Raw genomic sequence first — 23,907 nt, 5'->3', positions numbered from 1 at the left:
TGTGTCATTATCTATCTAATGCGAGAATATATCTTTAAAATTTTTATTTCACTAGGTAAATATTGTTTGAAATATTTTAGGAATAGGTATAAAAAATTATCAACCAGAAAATGATAGTGGCATTTACCCAAAGGAATAATTTTATTTATGTCATAATATGAAAATTTTCTAATTAAGAAAGAGCATACGTCTCGTAGAAAATAAAGAATTATCATGTAACTTTTCCCAAGAAAATAATCTCATTACTATCAACTTCTAAATTTCCTTTTTCCTTTTGAGCAAACAAGTTTGTTGTTGATAATTTAGTATAACCAATTTGTAGGTGACCAATTGAGCTAATATTTGGTTTATCTAATTTTGAATGAACCCTACTTGTGCATCTTGTTTGTTAGCAAATAAGAATTTGTGCAACTTCCAAGTCACAAATAAGAAGAAGCCCTACACAACTACACTCCCTTCTTTTTTAGTAATGTATAATCAGAATCAAATGTAAAACGAAATAAAAAGAAAGGAAAGGTCATTTCTAACTTGATCTTCGATAAATTCTTTGTGCAAAAAATGAAATGATATGTATTAACTTTCTATGACGTTCACCCCCGGTACATCTTATTTTATCAAATACGATATCATATGGCCGAGTTGACGGCTAAAAGGTATATTTTCTCCGTGCTACGTGGGCCAATCGGCTGCCACGATGCAGTCCACGTTATCTTTGTTGCACCGTCGTAGGTGATCGGTGCACGAAGAATTTTTTCTTTTCTTGATGTTCTCTCCCTTCTCTGCTGTAAGATTCTTTTATTATCATCTTTCTTTTAAACTGCATGAGCCTGGAGGCTAATTAATCTTAAATGGACCGACCATGCTTGAATATATTTTGTCAGACCATACACACGAATCATGCTGAGCAACAGTGTATTCGCAATGAACCGAGCTGACACTTATAATTACCCCTGTTCCAAAGTACCAGATGGCCTGCACCAACCCTTTGGGTCCTGACCTGACTCAAATGAGCAAAACTAGGTTGGTTGCTAACTGGGTAACCAAGAAACTGTTAGGTTAACCCGGAGCACGGTGGTAGGCTCTCGTGCATGCATGAGAACACCTCATGCGAATGCCTTGTCATCAACCAACTTACGTGCACGTGAGCAAAGGGTATTTTTAAGGGACAAGGCTATTATGTTATCTTGGCCCTGTAGCTAACTAATTCCTTCGGCATGTGATACTTGTAATGCAGAGAGAGAGAGAGAGAGAGAGAGAGAGAGAGAGAGCATGTGTATGTACGTACTTGAGACCTGAGAGTAGGGGAGACAGCTTTGAAAAGATTTTAAGATCCACCTCACAAACATTTTTAGCTTTCACGAGCACTTGGATTCACATGTTTTCCTTCCAACGGATGACTTGGTTCCTGAGATCTGCTGCCCTTTCACCTTTCTCCCATGTCTCTCTCTCTCTCTCTCAGATCAACAATTTGGTGCGACCACCTGCTTTGGATTAACCCAGAATCCAACCCATTCTCTAGGTGTCTTCGTGCCAATTCCTAGAGGGTGCTGTTCCTGAATCTTTGACTGACTGTGCTGTATTTAAGAGGATTCATTTGGATAAAAGGTTGGGTCTATGTTTGCCTTGCAAGATGCACATATGACCGAATGGTTTGAGCATGCTTGGTTTTGGAATAATATCCAATTCATGGTTCTGATACCTCAGGCATTGGTTAGGTACAAAGCAAGTCAGGTATGTGTTGGATCTAGAAGGCCCACTGGAACCAGGGAATGATGCATATCCAGGACAACCGATGATCCACTCAGTAACTGCCCCTAAGTTAAACAGATTGGACCAATATGTGGATGAGTTGGGCCACTATTGGATACAAAATCTTGACCCAATTCCCAACCTCCTTGCTCTCTCTCTCTCTCTCTCTCTCTCTCTCTCTCTCTCTCTGCGCGTACATGCATACATATGCATCCGTTTCTACTTATAAGTATGGATATGCTTAATATCTCATGCATATTTGTATCTATTTGGAACAAATATATATATTATTATGGTACAAGAGAGAGAACATCATTAGTCTCACATTTGAGTTAAGAACTTTAGCTTATATGGGCTCAGACATTCTCTCTCTCATGAGATATTTTTTGAAGGACAAAACTGAGGCCCCATACCATAACAACCAGAGATCGAAACAAATAATACCTCATATACGTAAAAGTGGAGCGATCCATCCCAGCCACAAGCCTTTGATCAGACTTTTCCTTGAGGGGGGGGACATCATCCTAACTTATATAGGAAGGGATCATCCTGTATAAGACTTGTGAGTTAAGGCTCTAACTTATATAGGAAAGGATCATCGTTTTCACATGAGACACTTTTTGAATTGGAATCTAGAAAAGCAAAATCGTGAAGCTCATGGGCTAGAGCGGATAATACCTTGCATATCAAACTATGAGCTCTTGGTCGTAACATTGGGTGGCCCTTACAGGTCCCAAATCTGCAACTATGATATACCTTCCTATATATAGACTTCTCTTTGTTTGAGAGGTTGTACATAGGCTCTCTCTTGACTAGAGGGTCTGTGGTGATAATAAGAAAAGAAGGCACCCTTAGTTCTATTGATTGTGAGTCAAAAGAGACTACTCTTCTCATACATTAATTTTTGTATATATTTAATACTCATATTTGTATTTATATTTGTTAAAAAATATAGATACAAATATGAATATACCGATATCCTATTCATTTTCAACTTTATGCATGGTAATCCATAAAAGAAAAATTATAGGTTGTTTCTTGTTTTCTATTCAATACATACAAAAAGGCAAAACTTAGATGTTAGTGCATATGACTATCACAAAATATGGATCAAACCTATACGAGTGTTGCATAAATTTGCTAGAATTCATCGCAATAGAGTCGAGTGCATGGTTCACGATCAAATCAGCGGATTTCGCTTGTTGTTGGGGCTATAGGTGAAACACGCTACTTACGAACAACTGGAGTTAATAACTGGCTCATTTGAGCTCATTCCATTAAGAAACATACCATGCTCAGGCCTCTTGTTTAAACCTAGTCTCATAAAACAATCAAGCGTTAAGGATTGGGATATAAAAACAAAGAGTTTGAACCTGGCTCACTAATAGGCTTGCTCGATAAGGAAAAGAGCAAGCTTGACCATGCTATCAAAATTCAAGCTTCAATACGATTTCACATGACAACCCAAGCCTAAGCAGCCTAGAGGGTCCACTGGCTTGTCTGCAATCCTAAACACTCCTCTATGCGGGAGGCAATTAGCTATCAATGAACTTTACTATTAGACTGCCATTAAATAAAACTTACAGGGAAATCAACAACTGATGGAGCTTATATTAAAGTCATCTTTTTTCCGGTTTCTGGACAGGTTAAAAACCTAATTGCGGCAACTGGAGTTGCAAGAAATCTTTTGTAGTTGTTTGATTCTTGCAACTCAATTAGAACTTGTATATGGATTTGGAAAAAAAAAAATCCCAAAAATGTATTTAGTATTAGGTAAATGCTACCGTATTTTTTTTATAATATTTTATTATAAAGGGCACCGTAGAAACTTTCTTTTTTGTTTCTTTCTTCTCTGCTTCTCTGCGCCGTAATCACCTTCTTGCCCCAACATCATTGGTCCTCCTCCCTCCGTTCGCAAATCCCGAACCCCCCCTCCCCCCATGATGCCCCCTTGCATGTAGGCCCGAACTCCGCGTGCCCGTGGGTCCTCCGCCTGTGGCCAACCCCACTGGCGCCCGCAGCTCATCTGCCTCCGGCCACTCGTGGGTCATCCGCCCCCACGCCCCATCTACAGTCACCCCCCATGCCCCTCTGGCCACCTACGGCTCCTTTGCCATCGGCTCACGTGCCACCCCTCTCCCTCGACGGTCTCCCCCCCTGCTCGTGCCATCACCCCCCACCCTTCTTCAGTGATTACGCCGCCCCCTCCTCCTTTCTTCTTTTCTGCCGCAGCCCCTTCTCCCCCTGTGTTTGTGCTGCCGCCAACCTCCCCCCCACCCTGGCCTATAGTTTCTTCTCTATGCGCTCCTGCATGCCGACGGCGGCCCACGATCTTCTCCCCTCCCAGCCGCCGGCCACAGCTTCTCTATGGTCTTCTTCCCTCCCGACCTCCGGTGCAACACTCGCCCCCAAACGGATAACCGTTTTGGAAAAAAAAAAATTGCTGCATAAATGAACTTTAACTTTCGCAATAATTACTGCGCCAGCCATGCACAGAAATATTTATCTATTTTAAATCTGAATGATTCATATTTAATCTAATGATTTAAAATAAATAAAAAATAAAAATACTAAAATATTTCTAAAGCAGTGTAGCAAAATCCTTAGTATTATGGTTAAAAAATGCCCGCAATTCCAACAACAACTTAGGTTGCAATTCCTGTCCTCCCCATACGTGCTTCTCTGGCCATCTCACGCATTCAACTTGCATTGCAACTTTAATACTCTTGTATTAACATAATACATATGACCTAACTTTGTAATAATATATATTATAAATACATATTTATTACATAAGATTATATGTCATATAATTATCATTACATTGATATATGATATATTTTTAACAATATAAGTAATATCATAATTATGATCACAACACTAAAAAATAGTTATCATGATAATGATATAACAGTTTTTATAGGAATGCTATTATTATACAATACTCACCACAAGAGTTAAATAATTAACCATCCAAACTAAAAATCAAAACCGATGATGAAGACGACAAACACTACAAAAAATGTCTAAAACCAAAATTCATGTATTCTGGTAATCTCTAACTTAAATATCAAGTGGATGCAGCAAGAAACTTTTCTAATAGCATGATACAATGTTTACTATAATTTTATCATCCAAACCTACACATTTAAAAATATATAGACCATATCCAATAAACTAGATTTTTAATTTATGCATGATATGATGTATATCAGCATGATTGTGTAATTAATACGTTCATTGATACGTGTCTTCCATTTAGATTTCCTATAATTGATACTTAAATCATTAAATCTTTTCAAAGATTTAACATAAAATAAATATCAATCAATTTTTTGAAAAATCAGTAACATATTATACTAATTCAAATATTTAACTATATTTGAGTGCTATGATGTAGCATGCTTTGTAAATAATATTATAACTATAGTATGTTGCATTACAATATTATGAATTGTATTGTGTCATATTATAATATAATATAATAATCTAAGAAATACTATTATATATAAATACAATATAGTATAATGGTACTAATATTTATTACTATGATGATCATGATTATTATAATGTAATAATAATATAATTACTATAGATATATAATATATAATCACTATATTTAAATAATGAATTAATTATTGTATATTATATAAAATTAAAAAATAATAACTTGTCATTTATCAGTCAATGTAATTTAAAAAACATAATTCATTATTTCCAAGAGGATAACCTAATCAAGTTATTTGCAAGATTATCACATCTCTTTAAATGTAATACTACCAAACAGCTATAAATGCCTTTGCTTTGGTCTACCATACCACCAAAGCAACTTTTCTTATTGCAGTTCCATTGCCATAGTTCCAATTGCAACTATAATTTTTATTACGTATGATTGGAATCACTGAAAACCCAACAATCTAATATATATATATATATATATATATATATATATATATATATATATATATATATATATATATATATATTAAATCGGAGGCATATGAATAGTGAGGCCTCCGTTTGACACGGGTTTTTAAAGAAAGGGGAGGGAGCCACGTGGATGCCTAACCTCCCCTATTCGCGTGCTTTGCTTAAACATCTCTTTTCGTCCACTCTCAAACACCACTTAAGCCTCTCTGCTCGCCTGCTCTCAAATAGTATTCACAGTGGCCCTCTCCATCCCAGACGCTGTCGTTTCGCCTGCGTCGTGGATGGACCTCCATTGAGAAAACATCATTGATTAAGCTTCTCTGTTCGGCTTCGTTCATTTCTCGCCTCCCACGTGATTGAGACTCAGAAGCACCTATCACGAAAGCAGAGAACGAGGACGGTTTGAGGAGGTCAGATCAAATGCAGTAGATGGATCAATTGAGGCCATTTTAGAAGGAAAGGAGGCATTGGATGACGTCAAGAACGAAGGCCGCGGCGGTAAAGTGGAGCATGAGAGCCGGTGGCATCCATGGATCCCAGAAGAAGAAGATGAGGAAGCAAGAATTGGGCTCAAGAGATAGAAAAGTCAAACAAATTTTTTTTGGGAAACGTGATGCCAGTGTAGTGATAGACCAGAAAAAAAAATTATTTGAAGGTATCTTTGAAATTTTAATTATATATTAACTCCTAGACCTCCCATGAAAAATGATTGGCCAATTCAATTTTTTATTATATATCGACAACTGTTTATATATATATATATATAAGAAACATATGACTTTTGAATTCAAAAAAAAATATTATTTATAAAAAATAAAATTCAAGAAAATGAGATGTGGTGCCATAATAAGTGCTTAAAATGTTCTACGAAGGATTGTAAATTATTATAATAATCTAAAATATCTAATTCAATATATAATACTCAATTTTTTCAAAGTAATTTTGCTGTAATTTTATAAGTATGATGGGATTCTTGATCTTCTTTTTTTCTGAAACTTTATCTTTTTTTAATCATGTTTTACAGTAAATTAATTGGTAATGTTGGAATAGGATTGGAGAATTAACTTAAAATATGATTTTTGAATTCAAAAAAATATTATTTACAAAAATAGAATTTAGAAAAATAGGATATGATGTCATAATGAGTGCTGAAAATGTTCTACTATCGAAGGATTGCAAATTATTATAATATTTAATATGATATTTAAGAAGAAAAATATAAATTGAATTCAAAAAGATGAATTTAGTCATAACTTGTGTTTTGTTATAAAAATGATTTCTTAGTGAAGATCCTAAATTATAAAGATTTTTGGTTTTGGACCATTCGACAACACATTCACTTGATAAAATGCAATATTATTTTATGTAGACTTATAAGTCTCTCGAACCTTTTCAAGCCTTCACGAACGCCCATCTCCTTCCCACTCTCATAGCTGCCACCTTCCACCATCTCCTTCCTCTTCATCGTCACTAGCGTTGGATTTTTCCCTTCAATCTATCTCAAATCGGATCTTCATAAGACAAATAAATCAAATATTATTTTAATTATAAGATTTAGATTTAATTAATGATATCGAAATAAGATATGGATGATGCTATACAGCTTGTCAAGTTTGTCAAAAAAAATGAGATACACTGAGATTAAATTTTGGTGTGATCGATGTAATATAGAGCTTAAATATCTAATACTAAGATTTGTTTCATATTTAGTACTATGAATTTACTGATAAAACATAAATATATACTTTAGATTATAAAAAATTTATATATTAGATATTTAATATCATATCTCTTACTCATGTTCATTATAATTTTTTATTTATTAGTTATAATAAATTTTAATTTGATTCTATTCTTTCTTGCTCTTTAAATATAGATTACAATTTTTTGCAAAGGATTATACCAGATTTACATTATTTGTTAATAACTATAATCTTAAAAAGAAAAGACTAAGCTACACTATTCTTAAAATAATTTCGAATGATATATGCAACGAATCAAAAGGCAAGAGAAATAGAGAAAAATCTATTGCAAGTGATGTATTTTTATTCTTTTATATATGAATAATTATATTTATATATTTTATTTTAATAATTGATAACTAATTTTTTTTTGCATATTGAAATAGGTGAGAATGAAATTTCTGTTATTGATATGACTATAAAGAAAATAAATGTACGTAGGATGCAAATAGATGATCGTACTCTGCTTAATGATGATGATTCTGAAATAATTGATGCTGAAAATATTGATTCGAGAAATGATTTCTCAAGTAGTAAAAAATAAAAATAATTATATTACTTTTTACTATTATATTATTTAAATAATATGATTTTATATTTTTATTAAGAATATTTGATACCATCTATAATGTCCTTTATATTATGTTGAATTTTTAATTTATAAAAATATTATTTTAAAAAATAATTATATATTGTGCATCATATAGGGTTCTAAGTTAGTATTAAATAATTTTTGAAGTCACCCATGCTTCTTAAGGGAACGTTTGACTACTAATACAAAAGATAATTATAAAACATGATTCTTTGTAAAATAGGTTTTACGAAAACTAGGGGCATTCTTGCCGTTTTCAGGTTTTGCCTTGTTAGATTTGACAAAACAGATGCCATGCAAGACAACCAAATAGCCTTCTTCGTAATACTCATTCATTTTTAGTAAAACTTATCAGCGAAACAGCCCCCAAGGATGGGAAATCAAACCAAGATTGGCTGCCAAAACAGACAGCTGGGATGGTTGGTAGCAGATTTTGGTGGTCCAAAATCTAAAGACTCGTTTGATTGATGAAAAGTGAGGAGAGAAAAAGATATTTTTTGAAAAGTAAAAAAAAATTTCTTGTTTAGTTAGAGTTAAAAAAAAAAAAAAATACTTTCTATATTTCATAAGAAATAGAAATTCATAAGAAGATGGATTTTGACACTTTCTGTGATATGAAAAATAATAGTACCTTTTATTTTTCCTAAAATATCTCTTTAAGATCCATAACTAAAATTTAATAAAATATCAATATGATGAAATACTGAATAGTAATATAACATTATATTAATATTATCTTAATATTTATATAAATATAATATTAATATTTATTATATTTCAATATTATTTTAATATTTATATTAATATAATATTTTTATTAATATTAATATAATATTAATATTAATATTATATTATATTTATATCTATATTAATAAATTTATTATATTAAAATATTTATATTATATTAATATAATATTAATATATTAGTATTATATTAACACAATAAATTATTATGGTTTAATGTTATATTATAATATATTAATATTATATTTATATTAATATAAATATAATATTAATATTTATATAAACTTTATGAGTAAAAATATATGATTTTATATCTACTAAAGGTATAATAGGTATTTTATACGATTTTTCTAGCAAAATAGTTGCTCATCCAAACACAAGCTGCTTTATAATAAGTCACCTTCCTATGGTCAATCAAACATACCAAAATTTTATTTTCAAAAAGTAACGTTTTGAAAAATTATTTCTCAGAAAGTAACTTCCTGCAAAGAAAAATTCTTCTCACGAACCAAATAAGTCCTAAATATCCTTTAAACCCTTTGCTTATCCCCTAAAATTAGGTCAAAGCAGGCCAACCAAAACAAGTTGTATTGCTATTTTTTCCCATTTTTTAGAGCCATAAGCAAGGGACACCCAGCTTGATTTGGCTAAATGCCACTGGATAAATCAATTTTAAAATCTGTTTGGATGGTTGGACCAAAATCCTACGAAATTTGTGAATAGGAGTGCAAATGGATCACATCGAATCGAATCATGAGTGATCCCAATCCGACTCAGTCCTTTGATCGAATTTTAATGTTGGATCCAGATCCAACCCAACTGAAAATCGGATTGGATTGAATTAGATCCATAATCAAAAATTTGCTCAATTGAATCATTTGGATCAAGTCAGATCCATATATAATCCGATCTCAATTCAAAAATTTTAGATCCAATTCGACCCAAATTCTGATCGGACCTTATTCGTATAATAAATCAACATATGCGAAATTTATGACGAAAAAAAATTAACATTACTTTATCCTATCTATTAATTTATAAATAATTTCTCAAAATCTCATATTCAAATTGAATAAAATTATATGAAAAATAACAACACTATAAAAATATTTGAAATTCTAATTTCACTTTATTTATTCTATGTATAGTTTACATGTTAGATTTAATATTGAATTTGGACCGGATTGGATCTAATAAATTCAAGCCCAATCCGAAATATTAAACGGATCAAATTTTAAAACCCAACCCCACGGGTCCTTTAAAATAGGTTGGGTTGGATCTAAACGGATTGGGCTGCGTCGAGTCCCGGATCGATCCGACCCATTTGCAACTTTATTCATGGATTGAACCGGTACAATCATAAAAAAAAAATTACATTAAAAGCTCAACTAAATCTATATCTTTTATACAGGCTGAGATCTTTTTTTTCTCCCTTTGAGATTCAGACCAATCCGCTATAAACACTCCTAGATATGGGAATATAAATCCAATCCAGACTTCTTTTCTTCCGATTACACTAGTCCAAATCCGTGAATGCCATTGGATTTTGGGCCTGGATATCCAAACATGCCCTTAATATTAATGCAACACCACAAGGAAAATCATGCACATGAAAGTGAAAAGTTCTAACAAATATCTTAATAGCGCCTGAAAATTCAAAATTTCATTGCACTTGAAGGCAAAAGTTCACATGCACCCACCCATCTTTTTAACATCGCGTTTCACCCAATGATGTAACTAAGAAGCTGCACCTGGATCATTGATCACACCCAAGAAATCATCCCTTATGGTACCGATGCAGAACTGCAAAGCCAAGAAGAAAAAATAATTTATAAATCAAGGATTAAGAGTAATACAAAAAGTTGATGCGTGTAAAGAATCAAAATATGAATGCATTACATGTTGTTTCTTACATGAATTCTGGAAAATCAACAAAAGATATTTGTGTATTCATTGAGAAAGCAAATCCACATAAAACCAGATATCTAAAATGATCGAATTGGATAACATGAACGATAACACACGTCTACACCAAACATGAATTCAAAAGAGTGACGGAATTCGACAAAGGCATGTTTGGTCCTCCATTTGTGGTCTGAAGTCAAGGATATAAGGTACCAAAAGTGACTTCAGACTACCCAGCCGAAGTCATTTCCGTACTTCGTTGCATAAATTAGCACTTCAGTGACCACATCCACTGAATCAGACATTTGAAATCACTTCTATGATCCAACTTCTTCTCACTTTCAGCCACTTATAGTGAATCAAGAACACCCTAAGTAATTGCATCAGCAATTATACAAATTACAAAGCATTATGAAGTAACAAAATAAACTAAGGATAGAAAATAAAGTGACAGCCAGTAAAAGATAATCTCATAAGGATGTCCTTAAAAGAAATTTACTTGCAAACTAGTCTCAATACTCAGCAGTAAAAATTTGCAGCAGAAAATTAAAAGGCAGAGAAAACATACAATTTCTGTTGCATCAACACGTGTCCCAATAATCTTCAGCCGCACCTCACTGTCTTTTTGAATTTTGACCTGCAAAACATCAAAAATTAGCATAGTCAGATATAAAAAGTTCAGACAAGTTTTGATTTGCATGGATCTTTTCTTTCCCCGAGAGGACCCAGAAAGCCATTCAACATAAAGAAACTTACGAAGTGGTTTATGAAATAACAAAACATGCATTAGAAATATTTGTAAAAGCAATGTTTCGGTGAAACCCAAACGAAATATCAGCAAAATTTAGCAATTTTTATTTTGTGATTAAACCTTGATTTGATCATGAGGCTTCATACTATGTTGCTAACCAACTGCCATAGGTCAAATCTTATTTACATGAAGCAAATCCTGTTTCTGGGTTTCAAATGTGCAAAATAAATTATGCCCATTTATATTTTTCAGCAAATGCTGTGAATCAATGGTATATAATAAAAAATACTAAGAGCTTAATGATATATTGCAACGGTAGAAGAGGTCCATGGCCAGCAAGATTAAAAAGACATGAAGATCATCTATTCTAAAAATAAAAGCAAAAAATTGGTAAAATGTAAGGAGAACCTTAGCAATTCATATGGTGGTAACAAATTCAAAAGTTTGAGACGTCCCACTCACAAGGACATACTTTCCAGGATTATCAATAAAAGGAAAAAAAAAAAAAAGCAATCACTCAACATGTGATTAATGTGGTAAGATAGTTGATTATGCAGAAAAAAAGCAGCAGCATAGGAAGAAGAGAGGACTTTAAAGTATATTTGTATTTCATCCTTAGAAATATCAGTCTCCATCTGTAGCTTTTGGATTATGGAATCATTTTCTTTTTACATCTGTTCCTGTAAGTCTTTAGGGATGGTAACATGATCTACGATTCAATTTTCATTTCATGCCAAGGCCTTTCCAGAGGCATGTAATTATTACAAAAAATTAATCCACGATTCCTATACTAACGTTGAGACTGATTTTGGGCTCCACATCTTAATGTTTTAGATGTCTCAACCCTATTGTCCTGAAAAGCAGGATAGAAGTTCAATATCATAATTAGAATAGAAGTTTGACTTTTTTTCAAAATATACATGGCTTTTGAAAAACACTAGCAATCCTTGATGAGCTACCTTACGCTGCAACTCAAGTAACAAGATGTAGAGTATGTTTTTCTTTCTTTTCTCCATTTAGACAATAGGAAGGGGCTTTTGTCCCCCACCGGTGGTATTGAATAATACAGTGCAGACAGGACTCATACCCAGGTCATTGGTATGCAAGCCCCACCAATGAATTTACCCACTGAACCCAGGTCATTTTGAAGTACAATTATATGTTGGGGCAGCCACAGGCCCACAGCCATATGTCAATCTGTGACTGAAATATGGAGTTCGCTCTTCTTCAAGGAATTTCAAAATTTAAAGCAGATCTAAGACTCTTAAGTTGTGTATTCAAGCCTTTGTATGTGTTGACCACTGTTCGATCAAAGCTAGTTTTCAACAAAATTTCTCCATGAAGCTTATCTTATGAAAAATCAGTCACAGATTAATTGAAATCAAAGTAATCTGCTACCCTTTTTTCCTTCACGAACGTCAGACCATGCTAGTCTCAAATTGAAATGAAGAATGCAATGTGAAGACCAAAGTTTTAAATCCCATGAGACGGAGCTGTCTCGGTCTTCCAATGGACCGGAATGTGCCGCCGTCCCATCCTGTCCCAACACTTGGAATAGAGGATGTCCCAAAACGTCTCGATCGAGATGCTGGGATGCTAGCGAGACGGCCTCATCCCAACATATGAGATGGTACCCCATCCTGGTGTCCCGCGGGATGTTCCATTGGGAGCTGAATCCTTGATGAAGACTGCCTACAACATCAAAAACAGATTCTATTCTCCTAATCAAAATAATAGGATTGTAAAAAGAAACAAAGAAACCTTCTAAATATGAATGCTTTGACTAAAAAGTAATGTGGGGTATATTCATCCATCGTTTAAGAAGAAACAGGAGTGTCTTTACTGGCAGAAAGGTCCTTTAGTCAACCATGAACACTAAATGGTTGATTGGCAACCAAATTAGTATATGGATAGGTATAGCAAGATTATGTGCAATCTGGAATTTTTTTCTTTCTCGAGCAGAAGGCAGCTGGATTGATCAACAAGGCACTGGTTTGACATGGAACTGCTATATGGACTTCAAAAGGATGACAAAAGAGGTAAATGCAATTGGCACCAGATAGATTCATGAATCAAAAGACCGTAAGCACCATCTAGGGTATAGGGACCCTAGCACACAACATATTGCACCATGCCACGCATCATGCCACATCGGGACAACCTTACTTCTTGGTGCACTCTTTTTGCTCAATTGTATCGAGGTATACAAGCCCCATATTGAAAATCATGTCGGACCAACCGGCCGCTGATACAGCACCAATACTTGAGATTTGAATCCTTGGCTAAATAATAATGCAAAAAATGTATTGAAATGTTTTAATGCTTCACCTGTTCACATATGTTGATGACAATGCATTCAAAACTACGTTGGCAAGAAATAATGGGGAAATTTTCCAAGACTTGATGAATTAGCTATAATCTAAAGGTCTAATCAACTAGGATTTCTAGGGCCCTTTGAAAGAAAATCTCTATGCCAAAACCTGTTGCCTTCCAGAAGTTCCAGCAAGCAAAAGCTTCTGCATTAGGTCGAGGAATATATAAATCTAAACCTAATATTGTTTTGTTTATGCATAAATCAACACATGACTAAATAGAGAACAAAATTAGGAGATACCAGTGCTCCAAATCAAATAAAGCAGCAGAAAAAAGTAAATAAACAATATGTTTCTCAACTAATATTCACACAAGATGTCATGAAATAAGAAAAGAAAGGAGAACACAAATGGCAGAAAGAAGACAGGTAGGACTGGTGTATCCCGAAGAAAAAGAAGATTGTCCTTTTCATTGCAATCTTCAAAAAATAAGTGCACACAACCCCTCCTTAATAGAACCACAAATACACCAAACTACCACCTCCTCGTACAATTAGCCAGGCTTGAGAAGAAAAGGAAGGGAACATACAAGTAACTCCCATGCTGCCCTTCGCTCTTTTGATCAGCCACCATAGTTGTCCCTCCACTAAGAAAAGTGGGATGATCTGAAAATTTAACTTCCGCAATGCCCCATCTAACTCACCAATTTCACCATCTCCCCCATTAATCAAAATTGACACTCTTGAGAATAACTCAAAATGCGTATCATTGAAGAAACAAGATTAAGGAGTGCTATAACAATTACAATCTCATGACCTTGTTATAATTTTGTGTAAGAAAAACATAGTTGTTTTCTTCTATTAGATAGATGGTCAGATGGTAGCTTGATGGTCCAAAATTGAAAAGAAAAACCATGCAGGCCACCGAGATTGTTCACCTATCCTCGTCTGCTACAGCCTTGTTGGACTTGCACACCTAGGACTCTCTCTCTGCTTATACAATGACTCATGTGGTTTTCATTACTTGAAAGGCCCCACCCCCGAGTTTTTTTTAAGGTCAACTGCGATGGTAGTGTGAGTGGTAGCAATGGCAGTGCTGGATTTGTGATTCACAGACCAAATTTGGGGATGGTGGCTGCGGGCGATAGTCATATATCTGATACCACTATCATAGGAGCTGAGCTGCAAGTAGCCTATGCAGGTATCGTGTACATGAGGCTGATTCTGGGAGCTGATCATCTTATCATGGAGGGGGATTCAATCATGATGGTGGGCTGGATTCAAGGACAGACGAGGGACACTACCATGTGCTTGCTCCTTTGCAATATCAAGAGATTGTTGAGAGGGTGTACTTCTGTGGACGTCAGGCATATCTATCATGAGGCAAACACCGCCACTGACTAGCTCGCCTCCTTTGTTGCGGAGTGTTCAAGAGATGTTTTATAGACTGAGATGGGGTTGGCTCTAATGCCCTTCCATGATATTTTGCTTTTTGATCTCTTGGTTGTATTCATACTAGACTTGTATGAGTACTCCGCTTTATCAATAATAATGATAATAATAATAATGATACAGGACAAGCCTGGGGCGAGGAGAATATGATGCTCTGATACTAAATTGATGCAGAACAAAAGAAAAACAAAGGAGAAGAAAAGGATGAGAAAAGAGAAGAAAAGAAGAAGGCAAAGGGAGAGGGCCACTCAATACCCTCTAATCTCAAATCTCAATAATGCAAATTGTTTTGTCAATTAACACAGTAATGGGTTTGTAAAGACAGCCCAAAACTCTAATAAGAGTTCACATAGATATAAATACTAGAGTCCTTATAAAATTCTAATCCTAAAGTCAACACAAAAATAAAATTTCCTAATTTCCATATTTATGTCTAACAGAAGTCTGCTTCGAATTTTTTTAGGGCAGTCCTCTGTCACATAACCTATTTGGGCAACTAAGAGCATGGCCACAAGCAAGGAAGATTTCAGAACATTGGGTAACAGAAGCTTTCATTTTCAATAATGGGACAAAACAAGGAGAGGAGAAGATAACATGGATGGAAGTTAAAAAACCTATTTGCAGTTCTGGAAACAGTTTTGACTTTTCGTGATTGCCTAGAGGACTGATATCTTCACTTTGTATTAACTGCATAGATGGCAAATTATGGGATTTGCCAGTGGCTTAGAGCAAAATGCAAGGAAAGCACATACATAAGCACAAAATAAAAATTGAAGACCCAAATATTCTTATGCTGCCTAAGAGGGGTTTGAAACCCCAATACCACACCTCATACCAGTACCTTACTAGTGCAGGTCAATACAGCAAAATATACCCCTATGCCAACAAGGAACACTATTAAAGTCGACACAAAAGCTATTGTCTCCTTGTGCCATCCAGATCAATATGGTGTGCCCCATACTGGCCAATATAGGTTACTACTTAAAAACTTGATACAAACTATTCCTGCAGGTAAATGTAGTTGTCAAAATCATGATAATGAGGGTACATGTAGTTACATGCTTTGATATATCCAGAATTGTTGCTGTTGATGAATCTCATGATTTACTGGAAGTGAATGAATGGAACAATTTAAAGGATCTAAGGCAAAGTTTTCATCTATTAGGATCTACATGTGTTTTGGAAAGATCAAATGATCTTTATGAAAAAAAGAACTGGGTCCTCTTCAAATATCCAGCATGATAAGACTTATTATTCAGGAGCAGAACTCATTAGATCTAGGCTAATATTTTGTTGCTCACACAGAAATTGGTATGGGACAGATTAGATGAGGAAATTAGGTGATATTCATGCAGAAAACCATAAAAGAAAGCACAACATAGTTTATTTAGAGCAAATATTCAAACAAGAAATCACTGGATAAGATGAAAAGAAGAAGGAGAAGAGAAGAAGTGTAACAATGAGAAACGCTTTTCATTTCAATGTTAAAAAGCTCAGGAAACATCACATGAAAACCCTTTTTAAGAAGAAAATAATGCACAACTGTGTGTGTGTGTGTGTGTGAGAGAGAGAGAGAGAGAGAAGTAGAGGCATACAGATGGAGAAAGGCATACAGATACTTCCCACACCTCTCTTTTCTCCTTGTTTAGCACTCTACTAGGCCACTCCACTTATAACAGTTGCATGATATGGCAATTTAACTTAAAATATCACCTCATCTAATTCTCTATTACTTGTAATAATCTACAACCTCTATTACAGATCAGGCAGAATTTCTAACTGAAAATACAGAAATGATGGTATGAAACTAATTTTAAGGCCTGTTGAAATCAATTACTGCACTCAAACTCCCTGCAACTGGCAACTGACAGTAAACTCGAGGACTCATGCCTCGTGCATGCATTACTTCTATATGAGATAATGTGATTGGTTTAATGCTCTAGCATGCAAAACAGAAACCACATGGCAGTTCAGATTGAATAGAAGCTCCGAGAACAAATTATTTAAGCACCAGCAGCAGAAGGCTGGTCACTCTGACATGTGCCCTTTCTTGTGTCAAAACAAAATATAACAATAACAATGACGATAATGATAATAGCAATACTTAATATTCCTTTTTAATTAGAATATTAGAAAAAGATCTAACAGGTGCTTTTCCAACCCATTGGGGGTGCTCATACTGACTTGGTACAAACCAAGACAAGAAAAAACCTCTTGCATTCAACTCATCTAACGAAAGAATCATTTTATTCAATTACACAGCATTTTTAAAACTTCATCATCTTTGTTCTTTTACATAAAACTCACTGTGTGTATTTTTGGACATCAATCCCAAGGATCCCAAGGAACCAACACCTTGTGATCCAGGATAAAATGTTGATCCGTCAGTTTTTGAATGGACCCAATTATCCAGATAAAATCAAATAGAATTGTCTTGTTTCATGTAAAATGAATGATATGTTATATATCACACATATTTCAAAAATAGGGTGCTCTTTTTGAAAATGAATTTCAGCCTTTATAAAATAATCAGATGCATTGAAATTTTGAAGGAAATGAGAAAATAGGGTTGTGCTTCTTTGCCAATGCACCCCAAGCCAAATATATTTATAGAATAAATTAGTATATGCAGACCATTAGCATCTGACTGAGGGGAGTTGATAAACATTTTCTGGAGAAAAACATGAAAGAGCAATGCATGGCAGTTCTTTTCATTGATGTTATAGGAGTGGTGGTTATTTGTAGGACACTTGTGTAGGATGATACTTCAATAAGGTGTACATGGGGCATGAGCTTCCCTCATATGGAAATTAGAAGGTTTTCCCCACCTTTCAGGGCCTATTTGGGCAATCCAGCAGAACTGGGCTCAATTTCCAGCTGGATTCATGGATTGGGCATCCCATTTTAGCATGCATATGTCAACCCAACAATCCCAACCTGAATCTTGTGGGAATGAAAAAAAACCTCATGGATCTTTCTTTTCTTCCTACAAGCCAATAGGCTCACAGGCTAACATTTAGGCTGAGACTTTGGTAGGCCTTTAGAAGATGCAAGTTGGGTGGGCCAACCGGCCCGATTCCTACAGGATATTCCTGAAGGAAATATCCAAATAGGACCTCAGTTGTAAATCCTCTGCATTTGGAAAGAGAATTTGTGATCTTCTTGCCTCCTACTCTTATGAAAAATTTGGACTGTGTTCTCAAACTGATCATTCATATCATACGTTGAATAAAGATCATGATTGCAATGCTCAACTAGACATAACCAAGGCTTAAAATTTGCTTTCTATAAGCAATTAACCACTCATATATCACTCAGAGAAATTGGTAAATATTAATATTCCATAAGAAGTTAGTTTATTTTGGCATATGTATGTATGCCATACTTTCATATAAGCCCCAATGCATACTTCATTAGTTGCACATTACTTTATAATTTGCCCCAAAACCATCACCTAGACAGCATATCTGAAGGATGGCAGGGAAAGATAGCCAATATTAACCATATGAGCTGGTTTTCAACAACGAACACATTAGACATCTTCTTTTGGAATGATAAACATAAATCTCACAAATTCCGTCAACAAAGTGAAAAAATTAATAAATAACTAATTTCACTTGCAAATGTGAAATCAGAAAAACCATCTAGAACCAAAAACAGAGCATACCGATCCATCGGATGTCGTGTAGTTTGGCATGTCCCCAGACTGGAACTCCATATCATCCGGGATCAACTAAAATATATGAAAAAAAAAAAAAAAAGAGAGAGAGAGAGAAAAGGAGACAAAGATAGTCAGAACAGCAAAACGCCATGAGACTTTTACTCATACAGTTTAATTCAACCTTTCTATTTTGCATTCAGTTAACTTGTTAAAGACTTTTACTCACATGATTCGAAACGAAGATCTGCACCGGCCCAGCCTCCGCGAAGAATCCCATCTGCAAGGACGCAAGCAAAACCCATTCAAAAAGATCAAACAAACAAAAAAAATATCCAAGTTCTGAAAAAGAAAATATAAAACATAGTTCTAGGAGAAGGGGCTCTACCTTATTGACCATGGTGACGACGGCTTCGAGGATCTCGCCCTTGAAGGGGCGGAAGACGACGCACTGGTACTTGACGGGGAAGGTGACGAAGCCCGTGCCCTCCCGGATGAGACCCTTACCGATGTCCTCCACGTTGGTGATCGCCACCACGAAGCCATGCCGGCCGCTGTGACACAGGACACTCTTACGCTTAGGGTTAGGGTTAGGTTAGGGCTAGGGTCACGGTTGAGAGCGAGAGACCTGCAGGTGCCCTCAACGTCCTTCATGAGCTTGGCAACGAGCTTGTCGCGGAGGTGAGGACCGAAGTGGCGGGGCTGGAGCTGCATGTTCCGCTCCAGCGTTATGTGGAAGAACATCTTCCCCCTATCGTTATCGTCCCTCTTCTTCTCTCTTCGCTTCTTCTTCTTCCTTCTCTCGCTTATTATTACTTCTCCATGGATTTCTTTCTTGCTAAATCCACCAGAAGACGCCGCGGGCGCACCGACGGCGGAGGGGATTCAAGAACCAAGAAAGGGGTTCGGATCTGGTTCTCCGTCGGGTCCGTTCGAGTCGGAGTCTTGAAGGCCAGAGCCAAATTTTGTCAGATTGGGGTCCGTGTGGACCTCATTTGACCGGATTTTATGAAATAGGATCTTGCCCGAGGGCTTGAGGTATTGTGCTTCTTTTTAAAGTGAAAACTTAAGGATCTTCCTCTTGCCCACGGATGTGCACCTTCTTGCTTCTCTTGTTCCTATGCTGCTTATTAATCAGCTTTCTAGTGATTTTTTCGCACTTCTTTGGGGTTCTTCTTGAAGGGTTGAGGTTGTTTCTTTCATGATTATTTTATTTTATTTTTTTTACGATGTCAATCATTGAATTGTGTCTCCTATAGATCTTAAAACATGCTGAACTCTCTCTTTCATCTGCCTGTGTAGATCCTGTAGCTACTACTGTGTGATCCATTGATGCACATCATAAAAAAAAAAAAAGATGAATCATACTTTTGTGCGAAAGATACAAACCAAACCCCTCCTTCAATGGCTTGGAATTCGAGATTAATTTTGAGCCAAATTTGAAAATGACAAAAACTTAATCAAGGTCAAAATAAATGCAATATATTTAAATTAGAGTTTACCACCAATTAGATAGACTTTGCTTTGGTATGCATATTTTCTATTGTTCATGAAATATATTTGGAAGGTTAGGATTGAAAGGACCAACTGATCAGTATCTTGTAGTCTACATGAGATATCAATTACAAATAAAATCATCAATGTAAATGGATTGAAAATCAAATTCTATCATTCTTCTCTCCCCAATCCTTACCACAATAAAAATAGACATATTGACTAAATTATATGTAACATTAGAAAGAAAACAACGGTATATTCCATGTCTACACAAATTTCATATTTAATATAATAAGAGTTTATCAAACAAAGGTGGTATTATTTCAAAAAAATCTGATGGTTTTATTTTTATAATAAATAGTAGCAAGGTATCTGCGTTATGCGGTGGGCTCGATTAACATATGGAGATAAAAAATCAAATGTTTTCAATTTTTTTCAATTAAAGAACATATAATATATATTTTCATTAAAAAAACTTAAATAGAAGTCAGTTTTTCTTAGATATTTTTCATCATTTATGCTGAAAATTGAAAAGTAAATATTACATTAGTATTTCGAGAAAATATTGGTATACCATAGTAAAACAAAATTAGTCCATGTTAAATTATCTCGGATGAAGTTTTTTCTTTGGTGGCGGTGTAGTCGACTCTTTATAAAATTTTAAAAAATATATATATTTTTTTTATAGAACAGTAAAAATATTATCAAATATCCAATGTGAAAGTTCAATACCTAATCGTAATAGGAGATGACTTTAGAGTAGTTTGCTGAAAAATTTTCAAGCACATATATTTTTCAGAAGTAGTAATCATTACTTCTTCTAGAATTTGCAATGAAGAAAATCCAACACCAAAAGCTTCATGCAAGCTTTCTTCTTGAAGGTTGTCTTCCTAAAAAAATTTTGTTACTCAAAAATCATGGCTACCAGTGCCAATATTCTATAGACCAAACATAATCTAAAAAGTATAGAAATTATCAAGAATTTTTTTCAATAATATTTGAAAGAAAAAATCTATTTGATCTCAGATTGGTAGTAAGATTTAACATCGATATGCCAACTAATTGTTGAGCAGCTATTTTTTTCAAGTATAATTAAAGTGGTATCATCAGTGTCATCTTCAACTATTGCATTCAGCTTGTATCTTTAAAATTAGATATCAAGAACATACACCTATTCAGGAAAGGAATAAATTATCTAAATTTTTACAAGTTATTAATATAATAGAAAAGATATTACTGTTCTACCATAGCACTGGAGGTTGGTCATTTTTATTGTATTGGTTGCATCAAAAATTATCACCATATATTTTGATCATAGATCTACAATTATAATACGCTTCATACCAGAGGTATCAATCTCTTTCAATTTTACTCTACATGTAAATTTCAACCCATGTAAAGAAAAAGAAAAGTGTCATAGGAAGAATATGTATCAATTTGCTCTCCAGTAGCTGATTTCAATTTTTACCATACAGAAAAGCTTTGCAGATCTAACTCCAATAATTTTTTGATTATTTTTCTATTCGTGACAACTTCATATGCAGGATCGGTAGCTGCAGCTTCTTTTTGTTCCGAGAATAACGTAATTATGGCTATTGTTTTGTTGTACTTATACATCTAGCTATGAATCCATAAATCATATTATATACAAATTTTAGTATTTCTAGCACATGAAATAATATAGTGTATTTCTTAACTTGCTATAATATTCCTGTATTTAGGAATCTGCATATCCATAAAATATTTAGATGCAAAAAAATTGGATAAACAAATTTTATCTGCATATATAAAATGTTGTTAATATTCGAGTATCATTATTCAAATTTTAAGAGAGAAAATATTCTTTAGAAAATAGAACATACCTTTATATGTTTCGACGATCATGTCTGTCAAAATAAATTATCACCTCTGATCTATTGTCCTAATAATATTTTCATTGAATTCTTTGGCAAATTTTCCCTACAGTATGATGGGTATTTTTTGCATACTACATTCTTATCAATAGATGGTAGTTTTACAATACTTAAATATATCAAAAAAAAAAAAAGCACTTGTGCAGAATGTGGTGCTAAGAGAGTTTAAGTTCATATTTGTTACTCCAAGACTTCTATTTTCAAGTTTTTTTTTTTTGGATTAGTTTTTGTCTCACATTTGTCTGTTCTAGAGTTTTGATAGTTGTAATATATCCTATTATATCCATAAAAAAAATGAATAACTAATTGATATATAAATTTTCATCTACGATATTTGCTATGGTTATGTTAGTTGGTACCTGTTAAATAGATATCATTGTAATTTCTACAAAATAAAATTTTTGAAGTGGTATAGAACTCATATCATTGTCGGCTTGTTGTATATTTGTCCATCAACTGAAATAAATAATATATTGGTGTGTAGCTAGCCTAAAATTTTTCCTATTTAGGGCGACATTGAATTATTCGAAGAAGTAAACCTTTCCCTCTATGAGCAAACTCCTGAAGCATAAAGCGTCTTCTTTTTGAATGGATGCTTGAATCATAGAACCCTATGTAAAGTAAAAGGACTCATGAACTTAGGAGTGGCATTTGTTATATTAAAATATATTTGAAACTAAAAAAGTTAACATACTGATTTCTTTATTACGTAAGATACAATCAATACTTATTAACTGATTATCAATGTTCACATTTGTTGAGTCCCATATACGTGTAACTCTAACTTTAATGCTCTACTTATATTTTTTTAAAGATAATTGCGATAATAAGTTATATTCCATTTTTATTCTCTATCTCGTTTAATGGTATAGTCATATTCAATGTAAGTATACATATGAAAATTATAGAAAAATATAATGCAAAATTTTTATTTAATATTATAATTTTAGTTGCAAAAAGTACCTAAAGATAAATTAGAAAAAATTTCTGTAAAATAATATTCTTTGTAAATATTTCTGATATACCATACTCATATTTTTATGAGAACTTTGAGACCTTTATGCGAACTAACATATGAAAGAGCAACATAAAATTGGTCATGTAAGAATACTGGTTTAGGTGGATACAATCCAATTTTTTTTAATATTTGTCCTTGATTTTTGTTGATTGTCATTGTATAGTAGAGTCTCAGTATTGAAAATTATCTTCTTTTAAAAATAAATGATCATTTTATTTCTGTCACTTGCATTATAATCCATGGAATATAAAACTTTTCGTCAATATGAATTTCATTAATGGTTGTTGCTTCTTGTACTTTTGATATGAATTTAGTTGTTATAAGTTTGGTTCTATTACAAAGTCCTACATTCTAATTGATGTTTCATAGCAGCATAATTGAAACCTATTTGAAATCTTAAATCATGATTTGAAATATCATTAAATTTTAAGGAGTTTAGAAACTTAATAAGATAGAGAACATCTTCTGTAATCATATCAATCAATTTTTGAATACTATATCGATACTTAAGAAAAATTTTTTCTCAACTAACAATAAAGAAAGTAAGTGCATATTTATTTCATTAACTATGTCATTTATATGTATAATAATAGCTCATTCTTTATGTACATAGCATCACTATTATTTTTTTTCAAATTTTTCATA

At 33.9% G+C, this 23,907-nt stretch overlaps 1 protein-coding gene across 4 annotated transcripts; it reads right to left on the bottom strand.

Moving 5' to 3' along the window:
- Positions 1-10,398: 10,398 nt before the first annotated feature.
- On the bottom strand, positions 10,399-19,863 carry LOC105059347 (DNA-directed RNA polymerase II subunit RPB7). 4 transcript variants are annotated; one of them, XR_002166196.3, is made up of 7 exons: positions 19,463-19,859; positions 19,223-19,388; positions 19,064-19,114; positions 18,844-18,909; positions 12,812-13,105; positions 11,231-11,299; positions 10,399-10,560 (listed from the first exon to the last, which is right to left on the bottom strand). XR_002166196.3 is itself a non-coding variant. In XM_010942613.4 (6 exons), exons 1-6 carry the CDS (start codon positions 19,576-19,578, stop codon positions 10,495-10,497), a joined length of 534 nt encoding a protein of 177 aa, XP_010940915.1. In that variant the 5' UTR covers positions 19,579-19,859; the 3' UTR covers positions 10,399-10,494. The 4 variants fall into 4 exon arrangements, 1 of the variants encoding a protein (XP_010940915.1); XR_012137492.1 differs by having other exon boundaries at positions 11,231-13,101; positions 19,463-19,863; XR_012137491.1 differs by having other exon boundaries at positions 11,231-13,105.
- Positions 19,864-23,907: the final 4,044 nt, after the last annotated feature.

The sequence above is a fragment of the Elaeis guineensis genome, chromosome 16 (assembly GCF_000442705.2).
Source record: "Elaeis guineensis isolate ETL-2024a chromosome 16, EG11, whole genome shotgun sequence".
In the NCBI taxonomy this organism is placed as follows: Eukaryota; Viridiplantae; Streptophyta; class Magnoliopsida; order Arecales; family Arecaceae; genus Elaeis; species Elaeis guineensis.
The sequence above is the reverse complement of the archived record's forward strand: the minus strand, read 5'-3'. Positions and strand labels throughout refer to the sequence as shown.